We start from the raw sequence: 21963 nt of genomic DNA, 5'->3' as shown, positions 1-21963 counted from the left end.
ACTGACACATGTTCTATGACGTCCTCCCCCCGCCCCCCTTCTGGATGAACAAACAAAGCGAAAACTTCCACTCTCCTGTTATTTGATCAACAAACAGAACTCCTCCTACGCCGTTTTAATGCGGCTCCAACTCAAATATTGACAAAGTTCGCACCACGGTAAAAACTGCTAATAGCCTCTTGTGCTCGCAGTATAGAAAGCGGCGCAGAAAATCGTGCCAACCAGCTAGGGCTTTCGCACATTGAACCACTTAGCTGAATTTGCAGGAGACTTTCAAACCGGAGCTCAAAACGGCATTTCTCGCAGACTTCCATAACTCCGTCCAGTTTCGGTGCATTCGCCTGTGGTGCACATATTTCCCCCTACAAGAGAGAATGCGTGAACACTTGCGGGATTTTTGTCAATGGTTCTCATTGCAGGCAACAAGAAGTTTCGGATTCCGGAACATAAAATCGGGTACCCGCAACGGAGCCAAGATTCTGGTAGTCGTACCAGTAACCAAAAAATCGGGTACCCAAATCTGGACTCATAGCCGCAACTGAGTGCACGGATCCGAAACAGAGAATCGGGTACCCGTACCAGGAACAACACACGGATCCAGAAGTGAAAATCGGGTATCCGGATCCGGAACCAAGTTTGTTATCAGTGTCCAGAATCGAAAATCGGGTACCCAGAACCGGAACAAACATTCGCGGACTTCATACTCGAACCCATTACCAAGAACCAAAAAGTCGGGTACCCTATCCAGAAACAGACAATAATGTACCCGAATCTGAAACCAAGATTCTGGGGCCCGGATCTCAAACACAAAAATGGGTACCCGGATCCAGAACGATAAGGATGAATGATATTTTTGAAAGTGAAGTGGCTCAGAGGAAAGACACACATGCCCAAGCATGGACTCAAATACGGGACTTTCGTTGCTAGAACGTGAGTCGATATTACATATACTTCGCACTGAGCTGTCGTCTGCAAGCTACAGAAAAAACATGCAACGGGATAGGATAATAAGAACCAGTGGCGTATACTGTCCCAAGATTTGGGCTATCTCACTATATGACGTGGTCTTAGGGTATGAATAGAAATACATTTACCAACTCCTAATAAATCAGGTTGCCAACTTATAAGAAATCTGATTGCCAACTCATAAGAAATCAGGTTGCCAACTCATAAGAAATCAGGTTACCAAACTCATAGGAAATCAGGTTACCAAACTCATAGGAAATCAGGTTGCCAACTCATAAGAAATCAGGTTACCAAACTCATAGGAAATCATGTTGCCAACCCATAAGAAATCAGGTTGCCAACTCATAAGAAATCAGGTTGCCAACTCATAAGAAATCAGGTTGCCAACTCATAAGAAATCAGGTTACCAAACTCACAGGAAATCATGTTGCCAACCCATAAGAAATCAGGTTGCCAACTCATAAGAAATCAGGTTGCCAACTCATAAGAAATCAGGTTGCCAACTCATAAGAAATCAGGTTACCAAACACATAGGAAATCATGTTGCCAACCCATAAGAAATCAGGTTGCCAACTCATAAGAAATCAGGTTGCCAACTCATAAGAAATCAGGTTACCAAACTCACAGGAAATCATGTTGCCAACCCATAAGAAATCAGGTTGCCAACTCATAAGAAATCAGGTTACGAAACTCATAGGAAATCATGTTGCCAACCCATAAGAAATCAGGTTGCCAACTCATAGGAAATCAGTTTACCAACTCATAAGAAATCACGTTGCCAACTCATAAGAAATCAGGTTACCAAACTCATAGGAAATCATGTTGCCAACCCATAAGAAATAAGGTTGCCAACTCATAAGAAATCAGGTTACCAAACTCATAGGAAATCATTTTGCCAACCCATAAGAAATCAGGTTGCCAACTCATAGGAAATCAGTTTACCAACTCATAAGAAATCACGTTGCCAACTTCAGAATCAGCATCATCATCTCACCGATATGAATAATATTATTCACAATTTCTGATTGATTTTTCTCCTGTATTTTATTCTCTAGATTTCAGGCTTCGCAGATAGCCTGCTAGCCTGGAATAGCCCTATACGTTCCTGATAAGAACAGTGTATAAATAATGGAACTTGAAACCATACGTTCTCCACGCTTTCATTCGCCCATCTCTTTCTCTCCATCAGAGTGTGACAAAAATAACAATAAATAGTGGAAAAAGAAGCACAGGAAACAACGCATTGTTAATGACGAGCCGGATGGACTAAACCCATTCAATCACGAACGCAAATATCTGCGGTGGTCGCCCGCTACGCGGATTTGTATTTGAGTTTCGTAGGCCTAGAAATGCACACCGTAAGCAAACAGGTTCCGTTTTTCATTGTAGGTCGGTCGCCCGTGCTTTTCAAATCTGCATGGATTTTCCCCCACTCTGCCGCAGTTGTTGGGTAACCACATAGAGATGAGGACATATATGAACGCTTCCAGCACAGGGAACAATTTTTTTCCATTTTTTATTCTGCTGCACGATGCGGTGCTCCGGTGAATGGTTAAAGCCCAGCACGGCTAGGGAACCAAAAAGTGGGAAGCCACAGCACACCCCGTGACAGAATCCCATCCACTCCTTGTGGAGAAAAAGGAACAAGAACTTGACGTTACGGCTAATCAAATAACTTTTCGACTTTTCCGACGAAAAATAAAATCTTCAACATGTCCTCCTTTCGTTCATGTGTTTTTCAACGCCATCGACCAAGAGAACAAGTCAAATAATACTCCCATAAGCGTAACGTTAAGTTTTCTCTAAAAAGGTCAGTGGGGGTGGAGCGGTTTAGGGTCTTTCCATAACCTGGCGTCTGGCTGGACACTGAAACTGTTTCTTGTGGCCTTACATTTGTGCCATAACCCCTAATTCACTTTTATACTTTATGCATTCTTACCGTTTCTTCTTTCCAATAATTTCTGTGCCTTTTCTGTTATTTTCCACGAAGCCTCTGACTACCTACGCACATAATACCTAGGAAAACAGCTCTCGGGTATTCAAAGTATCACGGCTAATGCTTTGCGGTTTCCTCACATGAATCGATAAGACTATTTACATTGTTTTCCATGGATTAAGTATGTTTACAAGATGAAAGGGAAAAAGAAAAAGAGAGGAGACTCAAACAAAGCACGCCGATACAAGTGTGTTCTTCCTTAAGTATGTCTTTGCTGGCATTATCTCGAAATAACACAGGACAATTAGTTGGCATTAAGATAGGCGATGTGCAGATAACGGCAAAGGGGAAATTAAATATTTACTCCTGTAATAATGTGTTATCTCTGTGATTGTCGCCATGCGGCGGTGGTACTCCAAGAGTGCGGCAGAAAACAAAAAATCATTGTGTACTGACATGTCACCGCGATGCACGCCACAATCCACTTAATCTCGAGGCGCTTTTAACCTTTGTACTTTGAGGGAAAAGCGTTTCCCGCTGCGTGTGGGAGTCTTTACAGTAATCGTGTCCGAATTTGGGTATGTGGGATCCGCATGATTGTGCATCCTTGGAGAGGCTGCGAAGATGTGTGTAGCACATTGTAAGAGAAGGTTGGGAGATAAAAAGACTGCACACTTTTACACTACCGTCTCACCCATGGTTATTCTGCAAGGGCTGGACCCTACAATGTGTCGTGTGTAATGTAATTTTAAATCGTCTGCATATTCTTATAGAATGTGCAGAGTTTACTTGTACTTTCCTCAGGCAAAGATTTACTCTTCCCAACTGTTTATTGTCCTACCGGGATATGATGACAGTGTTTTAACATTGTTTTTAGCTTTTTGGGAAGAGCGGGCCTCTTACACTGCTTCTGAGGAAGTATTTTTAGTCTGTCCTTACATTTTTAATGTGCGTGTACGTTCCGTGCAGGTCCCATTACAACCTTGCACTAATAACTTTCTCAATGGGCTCTTTACACCTTTTATTTTAACTTTAAGGTAAGGATTTCAGATGAGATTTCATGATCATATGTGCCGACGCACCTCAAAAATGTAATTCATTCATTCATTTCATCAACATCATGCTTGGACATTGAATCATCATACCCCGATCATCTTTGCTCGAAGAATACTGCGGGCAGAATGGGAATCGAACCAAAGTCAATACAGTACGAAACAATTCAATGCGGACTCAGTTAAGCTGATCAATGTTTCTAGAAAATTATATCCGATGTACCTTTCTAAGATCTTACTTTACTGTTATTCAAGTTTTCATTTATGTGCATCCTGTAGTATGTGCTATAAAGCAGGGACCCCGAAGATCAAGTTCAGAGAAGTGATTGTGTATATTCGCTTATATATTTTACTACACTGTAAAACATTACGGTAAGAACACTAAACCATACCGATGGTTAACCGTAAGTTCATTCTACAGTATTTTCACCGTAAATAAATGACGACAACTAATTTAAAATACATTGCAGAACTGTTGTAACATTGTAACAGGTTTATCGTTATAGCGAAGGGTGCACGTTGGTATTAAAATGCAAAATTGATTACGTAAAAGTACATCGAAGTTAATATTCAAGTAATGGCGGTTTTACACTACTGTCGCGAACAACGCTCAGGCGTTGCTTTCCCTGCGTTTATTGTGTCGTTTTCTGTTTCTGTGGTTGGTGATTTTTTACGGAAGAAAAACTTTAATTTTACGGTGACATCCCTCGCGGCACACCTGTCATTGATTTCACGGGCAAATTACGGTAATTTTTTTTTACAGTGTAGTCTATAATAGACAATTACCCCAAAGGAGAGAAATCGTGGTTGGATCAGCAGTGTAGTCAACGGTCTCCAAACATGTTTCAAATAACACAGCAAGGAAAAAAGGAAAACTGTCAGATATGCAGCAAACTGACGTTGCAATGCTAAATACAGATCAAGGAAGGCATCAACCGTGGATACCATGGGTCTTTGTAAGTCAGACACTGACTGCTTCCCTATGACATCCGTTCTCCTTCCAAATTGGCACCGACATTCGAACTGTCCCTCAGTGAAACATCATGTCTTATGTTTGTGTTCTTGGCAACGGTAACCACTACCAATCGATAATTTCATCTCTTTACTATACTAAAACACACACACGTGCGCACATAGTAAAATTAAAAAAGCATTCCCTCAACTTACCCCGATAATGGCGTTGAGTTCCGTCATGGTGACCTGTTTCGCCCTCTCCACAGCCGTCGCCACCTGCTGTTGGTGCTGGAAGATACAACAAAGCATTTTCAATACAAATAATAATAATAATAACAACAACAATACAGTCTACAATTACCTTGAGCCAGGGTCGCCACTGGTCCCTATACATGAATGTGTGTGAACAAACTATTACTAACTCACTAACATACGCAGATTTTTTTTATCCGGAAGAGGCTGGCTGCAGGGGAGCGTAATACTTAAATATTTAGCAATTACCATAAACCTTATTTTTTAAATCTGTTCAAACTGTCCCCCACTTGGCGATCGGGGCTTATTTTAAGGGAAGGTTGCGTTTGTCAGTGGGTTTTGTAGAGTTCTTTAACAATTTCATTTGAAAATTTTAGTTCTCTCAAAATTTCGAAGGGATTTATAGCCCCATCAGCTCCCCTCTGCGTACGCCAACTTAATATGACACGTAATTATATAAGCATTATGTAAGGTAAATATGTAATTTATACAAACATTTATACAGACCTACAAATCTGACTCCCAAACACATGAGACTAGCTACGTACTCTCTAAATATGAGCACAAGGTTTTTCTATCCACATAAAAATTATACAAGTATCATAGCACAATCCATTTACATTACCCTCCTTACTCCTTCTTCCTACTCTCACAAAAAAAATATTTCGTCAATGTTACAGCTACGTTGAAACCGTGAAAATCAACATCACATCCTACTACTTCTATTACTAAAGGGAGACATGTAGGTTCTCAAAGTCCTGTTGCCATTAACTGTAGATTTAATGAACTTTATAGCTTGGAGACTATGTTTCACTGTATAGTGTTCAAGAGATAATAAACTTTTTCCTCCTTCCCCAAAATAGGCAATAGTTAGGCGAGAGTTCAATCTTCAATGAACTAACCAATCTGTTGTGCAGTGTTCGGGAAAAGAAAGCCTCTCCCTTCTGTATATAATTGATTCTATCGCCGTGTTTTTTTCTCATTATCCACCGTGGATTGAATTGAATTATCACTACTGAATCAAGATAAGACCCAAATCTCACAGGATTAGATATGCAAAATAAAACAGCCATCTACCGGTACAATCCGGAACTATAAGCACAGGAAAATCATTCTCTAAAAAAAACACGATGGCTTGAAACATTACATGTCGTTACTGTATCATAGTGAATCAATTTTAGTGGTGTTTTAAAGTACTGTTAGTAAACCATACCATTAATATACGTATACTAAATAATTCCCGAACATTTGGTCATTGCTAATATTTCACACAGAATAACTTACTTGATTTTCTAAGACACTTACCTCTTGAGATAAAAAGGGAAGAATTTGGGCAATTATGGCATTCAGTCGTTTCGCTATCTCAGTCTGAAAATACAAGAACAGGGTTATTAGCAACTTTCAAATCAAATGTAAGATTTAAAGTTTAATACTAGGTCGTACAAATGCAAAAAACAGGTACTCTAAACTACACCCTCAGCAATTTATTTATATGTGCCATTGTATATGTGTTTGGTTCTAAGAATGTCTACAATGTTGGTACTACTTCTGTGTAACAGATACCTTTAACTTCTTTAACATTATAAAATCAAGTAATTATCCCAAAATATTTTGTATTTATTATCGGAATTCAGAATAATGAATTATGATATTTATGGGCAATGCTTAACTACATTTACAGTTGGGCCTTCCCGATGGCGCAGTGGTAGCGTCGCCGCCTTGTAAGCAAGGGGTCCCGGGTTAAATACCCGGTGGAGGCACAAGTGGTTCGGATCCCACTTTAAACTGTAGGTCCAGTCCCGATTAGCCTTGCTGTGCATAAAAGTGTAACTTACATTTACAGTTCACTATGCCACGTTACATTGCGTATCTATACTAGTAATAATTGTGTAGAGAATAATTCATAACATTGCTTTGTCTACTATTAAATTAATGACTAATACCAAAAGAGTAAACTAGACACTTATTAAATCGTTATACTGTGGATAATCACGTTGTTCTACTTAGATGTAATTCCATATATATGTTGTTGTTCTACAGAATGACCATGACTGCACGTAAAAAATGAACGTGGTTTTTGCAGTCTTTCCAGCACTTTTTCCACCAGGCTACAACATGTAGTACTCGCACAAAACCATGTAGCTTCGCAAATATGGCCAAGTGCATTTCAGAGCGAAAATAAGCCCTTCTTGGTAATTTGGCAATGCGCCTGTTAAATTTTTAAACATTTACAATTCAAATTCTTATATTTCCATGTATTTTAATACAAAACATTTTTCTTCTAATATAAATTACAATAAAATTTATTTTATGAGTTGGAGATTTCAGAATTGTTGGTAAGGCACATTATAATCTAATTCAGTCAATCTTTTTAGCTACACTACGCTTACATTCCGCAGATGTTAAAACTTACTTCCTACATAAATATGCAGAGGCGAGAGTTTAATATGATCGACAGTTGAGAAGGGTCAGTGAATTTCTTCAAAATTTTGTTTGCTTTAGGAATATCTCGTTGCAATGAACAATATACCCTTTCCAAATGTTAGTATACAGATTTTTTCAAAGAATCATATTCTAGTTTTCCCAACATTTTGTCAGAACCGATCGATAAAATGAAAAACTGCTTGTAGTTAAATCGCAGCCTCCGATGTTGAACAGGGCCTCGCTATTGAAGGGTTTCGGGTTCGATTCTCTTCGAGAGCATGGATGTGTCAAATTTCAACTAATCATCCTCGTCGTCGCGGTCAGCCAAAAAGTGCCAGAAAAGCGACACAAAATAATAAATGTGTATGAAAGGCGGATCTAAGGAACAGTAAAAGTGCGCATTGATGCAAACTTCAGTAACTACTTTCGCACAAAAACTGACCGTAAAACGAAGACCGTGAGTAGTTTCCTGCTCATAAAAGAGCGTCACCCAGAACAAAGGAACTTCGCTAGTTCTCCTTTTCCACACCGCTGCAAAATTGGACCTTCCTTTCCTTTTGTTTAGTCCGTGGAATAAACGGAGGGATTTGGTACTCTTATGCCAAGAGACCATGTACAATGGAGCATGGCAAGAAAACGACAGACAGCATCTACGTAGCTCTTCTCGGCTCTTGCAGCATCCGCTTCTCTTCTCCACCCCTTCCCTAGCATCCCAACCCCTCCCCGCTCCACCAAAACCAAACTTTGCTCTATCCAGGACTCGACCACTCACGTCTCCGCCAACTTTTATACTTTCAAATAAAGCCAACCCAGTTCCCCATAAAATGAAAGTAAATATTTGAGGATATCTGAAAACTTGAAAAGCAGGCAATATGTCCGTCCCCTGCGATGAGCAAGCACTCCAGACGAAAGGAGAAACGCAGGGGAGAAGGAGGGCCGAGTGTTTGCCGAGGACTTTTGTACCACGGCTCTGGCCAAACAAAAGAAAAACGCCAGACTTGAGTTTGGGCGGGTTGACTGTTACCAAGGGGCTGCTGTGGGCTTTCCTCCTCCACGTCCAAGAACAGCATCGACCAGAGAAGAGAAACCGGGGTCCTCAAGAAGGTTCGATATATCTCGCCGTACCTTCCTCGAGAACTAGATATATACAGAGTTCTGTAGAAACAGCAATGTACAGTCACCGGCAATAATAATAGTAAATTTTCAATGGCAACTTCTACCACTGCCGTACAGTTAGGCCACACACATAGCGCCTAGCAAGGAAGCGAACATTTCAGGATTTAGGTGTTCCATTTATATTGGCGGTGACTGTACGTACATCCTCAAATATTGATAGTATTTAGACGGGTAAAATACCCTTCTCCATGTTCTACGCATACGCAGATGATACACCTGGATTTACTGATTGATCTGGTTTATTTTACTTCGCTTTCCTGCCACTTTTGACTACTCGCGAAGGTAAGTGATGATATTATGAAAGTGATGAAAGGACACTCAGAAAGATAACTATGCCCAGGCAGGGATTTGAACCCGAGACCTTTTGTGTCGTAGCGTGCTGTCCTAACTACTCTGCCATGGAAGTAGGCATTACCACCTACCACCTTGAGATTAAGATTTTCAGCCTAAGTGTTGCATGGACCCACTCTTTCTTTGTAAATATAATGTAGTCTGTAAGTTTACAACTACACGTAGATTTACGTAGTGTGCATGAACAATGTAAACTGCACCAAAAATTAATATACAGTCAACGGCAAAGATAATAGTGGGCAAATCGTCCATTGTTATTACAATATCTTGTTGTTGTTGTTTTGTATTGCTTTCTACTACCTGTATTGTTTTAAGGATTGTAGTTAGATGCGAAGACTATATTGTCCTCAGCTTATTGACGTTTCTATTTCAATTCTGAAATAATGACAATTCGCCAACTAGGCCTTTGAAAGAAACGGGCCATTTTTCATTCGTATCCAGCTGAAAAACTACGCTATTAAAAAAGAAATATCATTCTCTTTCAACCATAAAATGCTGGCTGGCAAATGGTAAAACGGAGACCAAATAACTACCCATTGAGGTTCGATGTAGTTCGTATTTTTGTGTATTATGTCGCTCTACGGCCTCTAGACTAATCGCGACGATGGTAATTGACGACGGTTGTGTCAAATTGATGCAGTGCCAATCATAGGGTGAGATGTAACAATACATTACATCAATGCTAAAAATAACGTCATTTCCACATCTTCAAAACAAGAAAGATACAGCTGCTTTAGGTATTATCACAATTCGATACAAGCGCCTGCCGGTTGAGCTTATGTTTGCTGTGCATTGCGAGACCTACCTCCTCTTCCTTCAGGCCGAACTGTTTGTTATTCCCGTCGCCTTTCGCGACTCTGAAATCAAGGAACTTGGGCGTCCCCTGACGAATGCTCAAGGGAGGAGGGGCGAGTAGGGTCTCCACAAGCGTCGTCAGCGAAGTCAGCTGTTCGGAGACGCCATGTTGAGATAGACGCCGGACTTATTATGCGTCTTCGTCGCAGCGCCAACTCGCCGAGACTAGAGCGATGGCACGACCAAGGCAGGAGCCAGCAAAAACAAGAAGCACCGCACATTTAATTCGCGATGTACATGATGAAGTATTGTTTCGTTAAACCTGTTTTACTCACTGATAGGTTACTCAACCAATTACACCAAGCTGCTCTCTCAAGAAATTTTCAGTTTTACTTTCCGCGTCAATTTTCATTAACAAATACAGTATTTTGTAGTGAAATGGTATTTTTTTTCGGTGTTCAGAATGCAACTTAACGATGAAAATCAGCACATATACCAAATTAGTTTAATGATGCTCGCCTGAGGGAACCACAAGTGTTCATTGGACCGCGAAGATGAGGATAAGTGATGAAGGGACACTCACAAAGAACATCCATACCCAGGTTCGAACTCTGGATCCCTGGCGCCGTAGCGCGCTGTGTTAACCACTCCGCTACGAAGGCTGCCACAAGTCTTTATGAGTATGCCATAATTTATTTATTTATTTATTAACATTTAATTACAAGGGTATATTGATTGATGTATAAAGTTTAAAACATAGAAAGGTATATCGGGACATCAATTTTTTAAAATAGATATTACAGGGCCGAGGTCTCAGGAAGGTGGAAAATCGCTAAAATAGGCTAATCTGAACTTGCAGTTTGAAGTGGGATCGGGACACTGAAACTTGTCCTCGACGAGTACAGGAGTACCTAAAGTCAATAAATTTTAGCAAAAGGATTTTCGGCTCTTTCGAGTTGAAAAGTCTTTGTCAAAATCGGACTCCCGGAAGTGGTTAAAACGATCAATTTTCAAAATAGTCTCCGCTGTCAGTAACATTCCCTAACACAAGTTACAATTTCCTTTTACGAGTAGCACCACAGGATTTAGTCAGGTCACCCGTTACCTAGAATATATTTTGGAGGTTGGTTGTCCATACTTTAAATGTGGAGAGGTAGCGCAGTGGTAGCGTCGTCGCCTTGCAATCAAGGGGTCCCGGGTTCGATACCCGGTGGAGGCACAAGTGGCTCGGATTCCACTTTAAACTGTAGGTCCAGTCCCGATTAACGTTCCTGTGCATAAACTGGACTTAAACACCACATCAATCAATCGATCAATTTAAATGTAGAGAAGAATAAAGGCTGGATATTCGCAGAAATCAATATAGCTCGAATACGCCATCTCATCCTTTCATCCTTGCAGGTAGGCAACCAAAAAGAAGCAGGCAAGTGGCACATTGCATAAAGGAAAGGGGACAAAAGATTTATTTCTTAATTTTCTTAATTTCAACACTTGCTTTTTACTTCAATTGATTGGGGGGGGGGGGGGAGAAAAAGGCAAAATAAAATATTGAGGACGAACGCTAGATATGCTTAGACCAATTATCCATTTCAAGGTCTCTCCTCCATATTATGTTGTTACTGTTATCCAGTGCTAGGGGTATCCTTCCTTGCTATGTGCCCTTCCTTGCTATGTGCCAATTTGTTGTGTGATTCTGATTGTCTGACTGCAAGGGGTTGGTGGACAAAGCCAATTTCAATTCCAATTTTAACCTATTGGTAAGGACCTAAAATTTTCGCCCAAAACCGATGCTATTTTTTTCAGAGCCACGTTAGACTGCAGTCCAAGGTGTTCTATGTGGAAGGGAGGTTGACACTTTGAGCGTCTTCAACATAAAGGGTGACCTTCTCCGATGAATTTTGAAGGAACAAATCCATGCCTTACCCAGGATTCGAACCGAGGGCCCCTAGTTTTGCATCACGCTGCGGGCTCGAACAGAGAGAATGAATGGGTTGGAAACCTTTGTGGAAAATCGTAACAGCATCATGACGACCTTCGTAAAGCGATTGTCGCATATCGAATTGGGAAGCATTTCGGGCCCGGAGGTGGGGGGAAAAAAATAAATGAAAAAAGGGGATTGGGGGGAGAGAAGTAGTAAGCTCCGATCGGGGTCCGCTCCGCAGCCACTCGACCGAAGTTAGACTATTTCCGCTCGCGGGTTATGTCGATGAGCAACATTACCTCCGTTGCCATGACAACGAAGAAGCCGAGGCGCTCCCGCCCATTAGGCTGATGATGAGGGCGAGAATTCAATGGAGCGTCCAGACTCCCCCCACCCCCATTTTTTCTCTCTGGAAGCGGTTGCCGACCCCTTCGACAATTACCGTGCCACAAAAGAGATAGGGAAAGGTCGTTATATCAAACATTTCGCAACATCCAAGCAAGAATAACGGCTCCCCCGGTGGCTCCAAAGATGGATTGGGTCGTCGCTCACCCCCTCCCACTCCCCTCCCAGAAACCACTCTGCATGAGCAGTGGATTTGATGGTCGTGTTGGCGAATAAAAGGGGGGGAGATCGGGAACGATAAGCAAGGGACCGATCCCCCCCTACGCTGATACCGGAGGATCTATTGACTCGGCGTTCTGTTTGGGGGCTGGGAAAAGCGGCAGCTGTGGACCTCGTATTTACGCGAGCACTCGGAGGCAGAAAAGAAGGATTATGGGGAATGTCCCCTCCCCCCGAAACCATCTCCATTGTTTCCTAGGAACCTTCTACCGTAGCTTTTTTTAACGCAACATTTTGTTGGCAACATTTATACGGTCTCATTGACTTTTGTCCTTTTCGATAATTTGATCCCCTTCCACCTGTCCATGTTCCGGGGGGATGGGGGTTCAAATAAAACAAACAAAAATTCCTTTCATCACTAGAGGTGGGATGTTTGCTCTCTTTCACCTACGTCATAAACTGTTGCATTGTGGGCCGGTTCTTGTAAGCATAAGGAATTCTAGCGGGCGGGAGATTTGACCCTTGTTTACGATGATACATTCTGCAGTATTTGGTTGTTTAACAGAAACTCACGTTTATCCTCCAATTTTCCAAGAACAGAAGGTGCGCTTCACGTCACGGAACTCGATAATTGTTGAACGGAATTCAGAAGATTTGCGAGAATAAATTGTGCCAACATTAATGAACAAAGCACACATTACAGACTGTGGAGTGCACTCAGGTAAGTTCATATATCACGTTTCTCTGTGACTTTTAGTACAAAATGGATCAAGCTGCTGTGTTTAATCATACTTGCAAGTAGTATTTCTTTGTTTTTGTTTGGTAGAAAAGTGCTGATACTTCCGATAAATTTGACGATAAAAAAATGATAACATTCAATGTTAAATTCATATAGATAATTTTACGTTTGTATTTGATTATTTATATTTCTTTATTTAACACAAACTGTTATTAATTTTTTGCCGATTCATGGGAAAAGGTGCCGGTAGTAGGCTTTGCTTACTGTCAGAAAAAAAGCACTGCTTGATTAAAACATACTAATGATACATCAAAGTATCCCAAATTGATTGATTGATTTGGTTTATTTTACTTCGCTATTCTGCCATTTTGGCTAATCGTGAAGACAAGGCTGAGTGATGATAGGATGAAATTGATTAAGGGAAACTCACAAAGAAAGTAGATCTCTTTCAGGCTGGTCGGGACTGGACCTATCGTAATCAAAAATGGATTCAAAGTTTTTTATAAAACCACTTTATGCACAGATAGGCTAACCGGGACTGGTCCTATAGTGGGATCCGAACCACTATGTGTCTCAACAGGGAGATCGAAACCGGGATCCCTGGATTACAAGAGCACTTCGCCATAGGGGCAGAATTGTTGTTGAAAATGGAGTAGATCACTTTAATGTAACACATACACCTATCCATATATTTATTTGTTGATTGAATTGGGTTATTATACGTCGCTTTTCTTCCCCTATTGGATGAATGATGATGTGATAAGATAGATGAAAGGACAATCGCAACATGTACGGACGACACTGACACAAGTCCTCCAGAGGATTATACTGGCTGCAGGTTCAGACGCCAGAGTCTCGTTAGTCTACAAAATGCAGTACAGGGTGTACTACGTGGAACTCGGTGGAAGGGACAGAAGAAAATAAGGGGGTGTGAAATGTATTCACCGCGAGTGCAAGCACCTCCTTACGCCGCCCAGAGTAGAGTCACTTATGTTTCCAGACTAGATTTCTGGTTCACGCTATCACGAATCTATAAACAGAAACACCACGAGAGAGATCGTTACGCGACCAGGCGGTTACGGATCATGATCGTTTCTGGAGCGCTGGAACAAGAAAAATTCCCCACGTCACTTCCGCCCCTTACTTGCACCTTTGAAATGCGAGTTATACCGCCCGCGCCCGCCAGGTGGGCGCCACCATCGCGTGTGGCGAACCGAACGAAAAATATCGGCGGGATGGGGGAGGAGGAAAGAGAGGTGGGAGGCGAGTTCAACCGCTGCCCAGCACGATTATTCGCCAAAGTGGGGGAAGCATCATTCCATCACGAAACAGTTTCTCAACGGATTGAATTTCTCTTCCGAAACAAAACAAGGTTCCTGCCTGCCTAGGCGGGATTGCTTTTTTGTTACGCTCAGAGGTGAGGCTTATTTGTCTCGGCTAACAAAAGTAGATGCGTCTTCCTTAGCCCCAGCTTCGCTCTTCTGCCACTTTTGACTATACTCTGTCCCCGGAATCTCTGGAGGGAGCGAATTTCTGCGCAAGTCGTGACTCGACCAATGAACATGTGAGAAAGAACAGGATTTGCGAGGAGGGGAGAAAAAGCGACTGCAGCTACCAGCTATTTGCATCAGCGTGTACTGCTTCGCTCTGCCTACTCGCTTTCTCCCCTTCTCTACCGATATGCGCGGCCTTGCTCCAGACACTCCCAGGATAGAGTATAAGCATGAATGGTGATAAGATGTCATAGATCAAAGGACCATAAGAAGCATATATGGACGACACAACACGAGCTCCATAGAGGTCTATACTGGCTGTGAGTGCCAACGCCAGAGCCTCGTTAGTCTGCAAAATGAAGTCCAGGGTGTGCTACGTGAAGGGGGGTTGACATTTGGGTCAGACGGAAGGGTCACCACTGACTTAACATTACATAGCAAGAGAAATATCAACGTAAGAATATCAAACCAACCATTAAGATTGTCTGCAAGATCTAAAGTTCAAATCACCAACCCTGAGACCTTCTGTAAACAAAACCACGTGCATGCAGAAAGCATTGCAAACTCATAGAAGTAAAATAATCCACACGAAAATCCAGCGTTGTTACAGGATTCATTACGTAAGGTAAAACAACGGCCAATTTGTAGTATGGGATACGCTGCCGCAAATGACGTCTCACTTTAAACCCAATGCTCTTTCTTTTGTACTTCTTGCTTCATTTTTATGGTTAACTCTTTGCACCAGTAATCATTTTCCATAAATTTGGCTTCTTTCTTGCATGCGAATTGAATATATTTTACTTGCATTTTTTTAGACAATAACATGGTAATGCATATTTCTAAGGTTTGATATAGATAGGAGTGTATTTGAAATTTGTTTGTAGATTTTATGTAAATTGTATCCTATGTAAATAAAATATATAATGGGCATAAACAGCCATATGCAATGCTGTAAGTCCAATAAATATATTGTTGATGATGATCAAAACAAGACAAAGAAAGTTCGTAAATTTATTGCGGTTGGAAACTTTGACAAGCATCCTAATAACGATTTTTGTTCCGCCAAATATAGTGCACTTCGTAAAATAACTTGGTGACATGGCAAGGCAAGATAAGTGTGAACATTTTGTAGGAATATGCATTGTAACTTTCAATGAACTTAGAGATTTGTGTACATAATGATATTTTATAACATTGGTTATTATCTAAAAATAATCATGTGAACAGCAAGGAAGTAGTGCCACTTTCAACATGGCGAGTTCTATGCGTGCGGGCAGGTCTCTGTGTTCAGTGATACGTCGAATCGGTGAGATGGTTTGTTTACAGAAGGTTTCAGGGTTGGTGATTTACACTATATCTATCCCTTAACCCGTCTCCCTAAAGAAATTAGCAAATTAATAAACGTATTTTCTGCGCTTTTTGTAGTATTCTCATTCCCTTTGACGAAGCTCAACCCGAGTGCCCTGCCCTTTACATGTCTGTGTGAAGAGAAGGCAGCCCTGGAATAAATAACCTGAGGCACCCTTATATTTCAGTTGTAACTTTTAGTTAATATATTTTGTCATAGATTTACCTCATTTCAAATAATCTAGTTCTTTGTTGTTTTTTTCTCGACTGGAGAAGATGCAGATGAAGAGCCGAGCCTGAAGGTTGGAAGTTGTTGCTTGAATGCTGAAACGTCCTCGAAATAAAAAAAGTATATCAATGAGGATACTTTCACTCACGACCAGGGAGGGGTATATCAAGAATTTTTCCATCAGAGGAAGTGTAAATGTAAATTTAGAACCAGACGAACCATAAATTGTGCCTTAGTGAAAATTTTAGGGGGGGTGTTAGAGGGGTGCGTGGACAAATCACTGATCACGACAATCTTGCGCAAGGGTACTCTTCTGTGGAGATTTACCCACAACCCCCAAATGTAACGCAACATTCCCGCACAAACTTTCACAAAGGGCCAATTAATTGTTATTTTGGTACTAAATTTACATTTACACACCTTATCGGATGAAAAATTCTGAAGGACGCCATGCAGATCTGTTCTTCGTTTGATTGATTGATTCAGTGTATTTTACTTCGCTTTTCTTCCACTTTTCGCTAATCGCGAAGATGAGGATGACTTATGATAGATGAAATTGATGAAGGAACACTCACAAAGATCAACCATGCCCAAGCCTGGGTTCAAACCCGAGACCCGTGGGGTGTGTTCCTAATAAAAGTCCGTTGCAAAGGTAACTAAATATTCTACTGAAGACTTTGTTTTGAACTGAAACAACCAGATATCATCACTATTGCTTCCCAACTGGCTTACCACTCGATTTTAGTAAACAAGGCCATGTTTTCGAAACTGTTTTCTGTGCCGAATGCTGGTCGCAGCCAATCAGAATCAAGTTTTGAAGTCACGTGACAGAGATGTCCGAATGCGCTGTGTGAGAAAACCTATACGAAACCTGTAGTCTGTTAATTAGGTTATGCCTTTAGGGGGGTAGTTAATCTCCCAGTGATGATAAAAGTCTGTTTGCATGTGATTTCTTTACAGAAGTATAACCATTATACAACGTGTGCTGGAGAGCACCGCTGAACAGAACACAAATTTCTTGAAAATTAAACATCATCGAAGCTGGTTAAAACTCGTTCGGTGGCTCATTTTCCCCTACGATGGAACACGAGGCAGAAAATGGGGGGAAAAACGAGAGGGAAAAATAAAACCCGCAGAAAAAAAAGCCACAAAACGTCAGGCGTGCTCTGCGGTTTTTGTGTGCGGCGTTGCCAAATCGTCGACCGCATAGGAGAGGATCGCCGGGGGTCCGCTCGCGTTACCCTGGCAACACTGCGGTTTGGTTACGCCGCCATTCTCAAGGGTATGGCTCGCACAGACCGCGAAACTTCCCTTCCTGGCCATTTGCGAAAATAAAAATTGGACGTTAAAATTATTCCCGCGAAACCGCTCCACTCTCGGGATTCCCAAAAAGCCCAATTACCGAGCCGAGAGGGCACACGCGGCAAGAACATATGCGAAATGTCGTTTCACTCAATTTTCTCAACAGGACACATCATTGCTGCGTATGATGCTGGTTTTTTGAATCGAAAGTTCTGCTCTCTACTTTGCACCGATTGAATAAGTTGCACAATCAAAGTAATGTGGCATTTGACCTTGTACACCATGCAACATGATCAGCCACGTGTCTACAAATTAGCTTCGGACCCCGCCGAAATATATTCCTCAGAAATAATCATATATTTAAATTATTATCGCTAATATAATTTATAGGTCTATTCATAATATGTAAATTAATTAATGACATGAATAAGTAAAAATACGGTATAAGAATAGGAATATAACCCACATATTCATTATCTAGCTTACGTAGAGTTAAGATCGCCAAAATTTGTTTAAAACCAACTGTCCTGGCAAGGGAATTACATACTAAAAAGAGATAAAGAATTGGAATATTTGTTTAATAACAAAAAAATGATGTTAGATCCAGTTAACGAAAAGTACATGCATATTATTATACGTAGTAAGATCGGCGGAAATAAATAACCCGAGATTATGCAAGAAATGTTAAACAAGCATATTTTCACTAATTAATTTTAGTGCTTGATAAGTCGTTCGGGGAAGAGGGGGGGACTGGACTCCTTGTGAAAACTGTTCAGTGTTTTGAGTTTCCCAACGAACCATTGAAAGAACGCCCATACCTTATATAAATACAGTAACATTAGCATACGACAAAGCCACAGGTTCTATAACAGAATACATAACACTTGTAGAAAACAAAGAGACTACTAGTAGAGCCAAACAGAAGGTGTGAACAGTTTAGATATCTGGTTATACGATAGCATGTACCGAATGAATATATTTACAACTTTTAACCGCCGAAATACATTGATTTTGACTGTTTTAAAACCCTCAACATTTACTTCGAACAGGGCCTCCCCCATGGCGCAGTGGTAGCGTCATTGCCTTGTAATCAAGGGGTCCCGGGTTCGATACCCGGTGGAGGCACAAGTGGTTCGGATTCCACTTTAAACTGTAGGTTCAGTCCCGATTAGCCTTCCTGTGCATAAAGTGGACTTAAAACACCAAATCAATTTACTTCGAAGGTGACGTCATATCTGCTACCAATGACTTATCGCTGTGTCCGATTAACTCGCCTGTATGCACTCCCCTTAAAAAAGCCGGTAAATTACGAAATGACTTAATGTAAGATAGTGAGTCGAGAAACTAAACAGTCTAAAACTAAACAAATAGTCTAACAGATTCTATAATAATCTGTTTTCACAAAATTTCCTGCAACGGTATTTTACAATAATTATTACACATATGTACATTTTCCTCCGGACGCTTGTGGTTACATAAACATTTAAAAAAATTACCCATAAATTACAAAGGCAGTACAATGCTTTTCCCAAGCCAAATCTGTAGATTTGATTTTCAAGAGTGAACAGCGGGTCACACACTTGTGTCAGACATCGTGTGTTTTCATCAATACTGACACATCTTTATGATTCTGTACACCGATCTAAGGAGGGGGGGGAGGGGTGGACAGGGGAAAACAGAGAATATAAAGCAAATTGTGCTGTGTGACATTTTCCTGTTTTCACACGTGGAAACTTGCGACGCAAAATAAAAATAGATCCTTTGATTTGCCCGCTAAGCAAACAAGTTTGCTCGCAAGACGAGGAATCTCAAGGTGAATGCCGTAAAGAAAAAAAGAAAAAAGTGTAAATCCGTTCAGAGGACGTGTGGAATTCACAATTCCTCCAACAGATGACTCTCGCAAGCGACTAAGGTGTCCGAAACCAAACTTTTTCACACGATAACGGAATACGCTGATATGCTTAGAAACGTGAAATAGAAAGTGACCTGCACTTCGTCTGCACATTCGTCACAAGTTTATTTTCTTGCGAACATTCTGCATTCGTTTACAATTCTACCAGCTTTTACCTCACCTTTTCCTGACTCCCTCCGGCCTCCTGTATTGCAGCATGCAATTCTTCCTCAATTATAAATATCAGTAGCTAGTACTCGATAATTAGTTAACTGGACTGTAGAAAATTGATATCGGATATTTATTTATTGGTGTATCCGTTATCTAGATTTTTTGCCGTATCTTTCTGTACTTAACGGCCCACGTAAAAGTTCTCTCTTTTCTTGCGTGTTACGTGAAACATTACATCCTTCAATCTATCGTCACTTATTCTATTCTGTAGTATAATTTGTCCCCAGCCTAAACTACAGCAGCGAAAAATTGAATCTCTGGAAAGTAAAACCAAGGCCTTAGGTGTCTACGTGCGATTCGTAGAGCGCGGTTGTACAGTCACTAACACTTCTGGATTTGTAACAAGCCCATTCAGTTTTAATGGAATCATTACAACCCATAAGTGTCCGTGACTGTACGCCAGCAGACTAGGAGAAACAACAAAACACCACTGAAAAATCGACAGTCTTGACTAGAATGAGGACTACTATGACAGGTAAGTCCCTTCAAGTTTATTAATTTGAAATTTACTTCACGAGAGTAAAGCGGATTTTACTTGCAAATTTTCATTGGTAACTTCTACCAACGCCGTAGAATTAGGCAACACACATAACGCCTTGCAGGGAAGCATTCAGGATCTAGGTGTCAATTTTTACTGTCTGTGATTGTACATGTTAGGATATAGTGTAGATCTAAAGCAAAGATGGAAACGGTGTGGACTCGAGAAAGTTTGTATAGTGGAACCACAAGCAAAAAAAAAAACTGCGCAGTGCACCGTACTCCCGCGTGGAGGGGAGGGGCAAAGCTGAACATGCTTCCTTATGGCCCGAGCTGAACGGAAGAAGGGAAAGGTGTGCGGAGACTTTTCGCCCAAGGTTCTTTTCCTTGTGGTCGCGCTGTATATCAGCGACCAACGCCTTGCACCTAGGCAACCCACATTGCACAATGAATCTGCGTGTTGCATACGCGTGAAGGCCCTTCGCCGATATGAATAAAGTACAATGGTGAATTTTTCAACACAAGATTCCTTTCGGAGGCTGTGCAGGAATTAAAAATCTTAAACTAAGATTAAAAAAGATGGGAAGGCTCTCATAATGTTTCGAGTTTGGCTCGTTTGTTCCGATTTTCAGCCTTGTTGCATAGATTGTTAGGAGAACCGGGCCTTCGTAACTCCTCAATTACATTAAAACGAGGCAGAGGAGGGGGAGAAGCGAAGCACGTAATGCCCGACATTATGGCTTTTTTCCCAACCCCTCGCGATGCTAAGAAAAAAAGCAGTTTCGCAGAACTATCTGCCGCTTTACGGGACGTGATTATTTAGCTGCAGCGAGATCAAAGGCCGCGATTCGAAACAAATAGCGGGTCTCACACTTGTGTCAGATGAGCCGTTCGCAGGAGGAGGGGAGGCGGCTGGCTCCGTGCCTAATGAAGTCGTCACGCTTGGCGGCAGAGCGGTGGCCGTTTCCATCAGGCGCTTCCTTCTCTTTCTTTTGCCCCACTGAGGTCGCCAATAGACCAGAGCGGATGCGCTCCGCTACGCTCACACATCACCGCGAAATAGGAGCTCAGGAAAGGCCGCTCGCGGACCCCAAAGATTGGTGAGCGACGTTGCCAAACGTCACGCTTAAACGGTTCAGTTTCCCTTTCTCCCTCTTCAACAGCCAAGGAACCGGGTGATGAGCAAGACGACTCGTTCATAAAATGTGATTCTTCAGGATCCATTCTCGAAGAGTGAACCGGTCCTGATACTTCGAATTTGCATTATGTATTTTTTCTTTCTGAACTCATGGGGTATAGTGATCAGCAAGCTAGTAAACCCAAACGATTCAAAAAACGGATGTTCCTTCTCATGCTTTTATTTGCACTGGTATTTTTGTCATTTGTGTATCATTTCTAAGTCTGTCTTCGTTATTTGCGTGGAATATTTACAAAAATAAAAAATGAATAAAAATAATCAAGCGTGTCATACCAAGTATTCACGCCTTGCATTGGCAGCGCGTCTTGATAACCACTCCTCTACATTTTATACCTGATGACCCATTGTTATTACCATGTGCGGTTCTTCAGTCGACTGAAAGGAACTTTGACGGTTTTGAATCTCTGGTAAAAGTCTCGTTCAAATGAGAGGCAATCCTAATTGTTTTGATTTTCTGATAAAGTCTCGTTCAAATGAGAGGCACTCTGCATGGTTCTGATTCTCCGGCAAAAGTTTCATTCAAATGGGAGACACTCCGCATGGTTTCGATTCTCTGGTAACAGTTTCATTCAAATGAGAGGCACTCTGCATGGTTCTGATTCTCCGGCAAAAGTTTCCATCAACGAAAGACACTCTGCACGGATCTGATTCTGTGGTAAAAGTTC

At 41.4% G+C, this 21963-nt stretch overlaps 1 protein-coding gene across 1 annotated transcript in view; it reads right to left on the bottom strand.

Moving 5' to 3' along the window:
• LOC146003023 (TLE family member 5-like) overlaps window positions 1-21963 on the bottom strand; it is a 173365-nt gene that overhangs the window by 17843 nt on the left and 133559 nt on the right. Inside the window, exons 5-6 of the mRNA XM_083141184.1 lie at window positions 6466-6528; window positions 5122-5196 (exon numbers count right to left, since the gene is read on the bottom strand). Coding sequence (XP_082997310.1) covers window positions 5122-5196; window positions 6466-6528 — 138 coding nt within the window. The remainder of the gene's footprint in view (window positions 1-5121; window positions 5197-6465; window positions 6529-21963) is intronic.

This window comes from Lepisma saccharinum, chromosome 19 (assembly GCF_977018435.1).
Source record: "Lepisma saccharinum chromosome 19, izLepSacc3.1, whole genome shotgun sequence".
Taxonomy (NCBI): Eukaryota; Metazoa; Arthropoda; class Insecta; order Zygentoma; family Lepismatidae; genus Lepisma; species Lepisma saccharinum.
The sequence above is the reverse complement of the archived record's forward strand: the minus strand, read 5'-3'. Positions and strand labels throughout refer to the sequence as shown.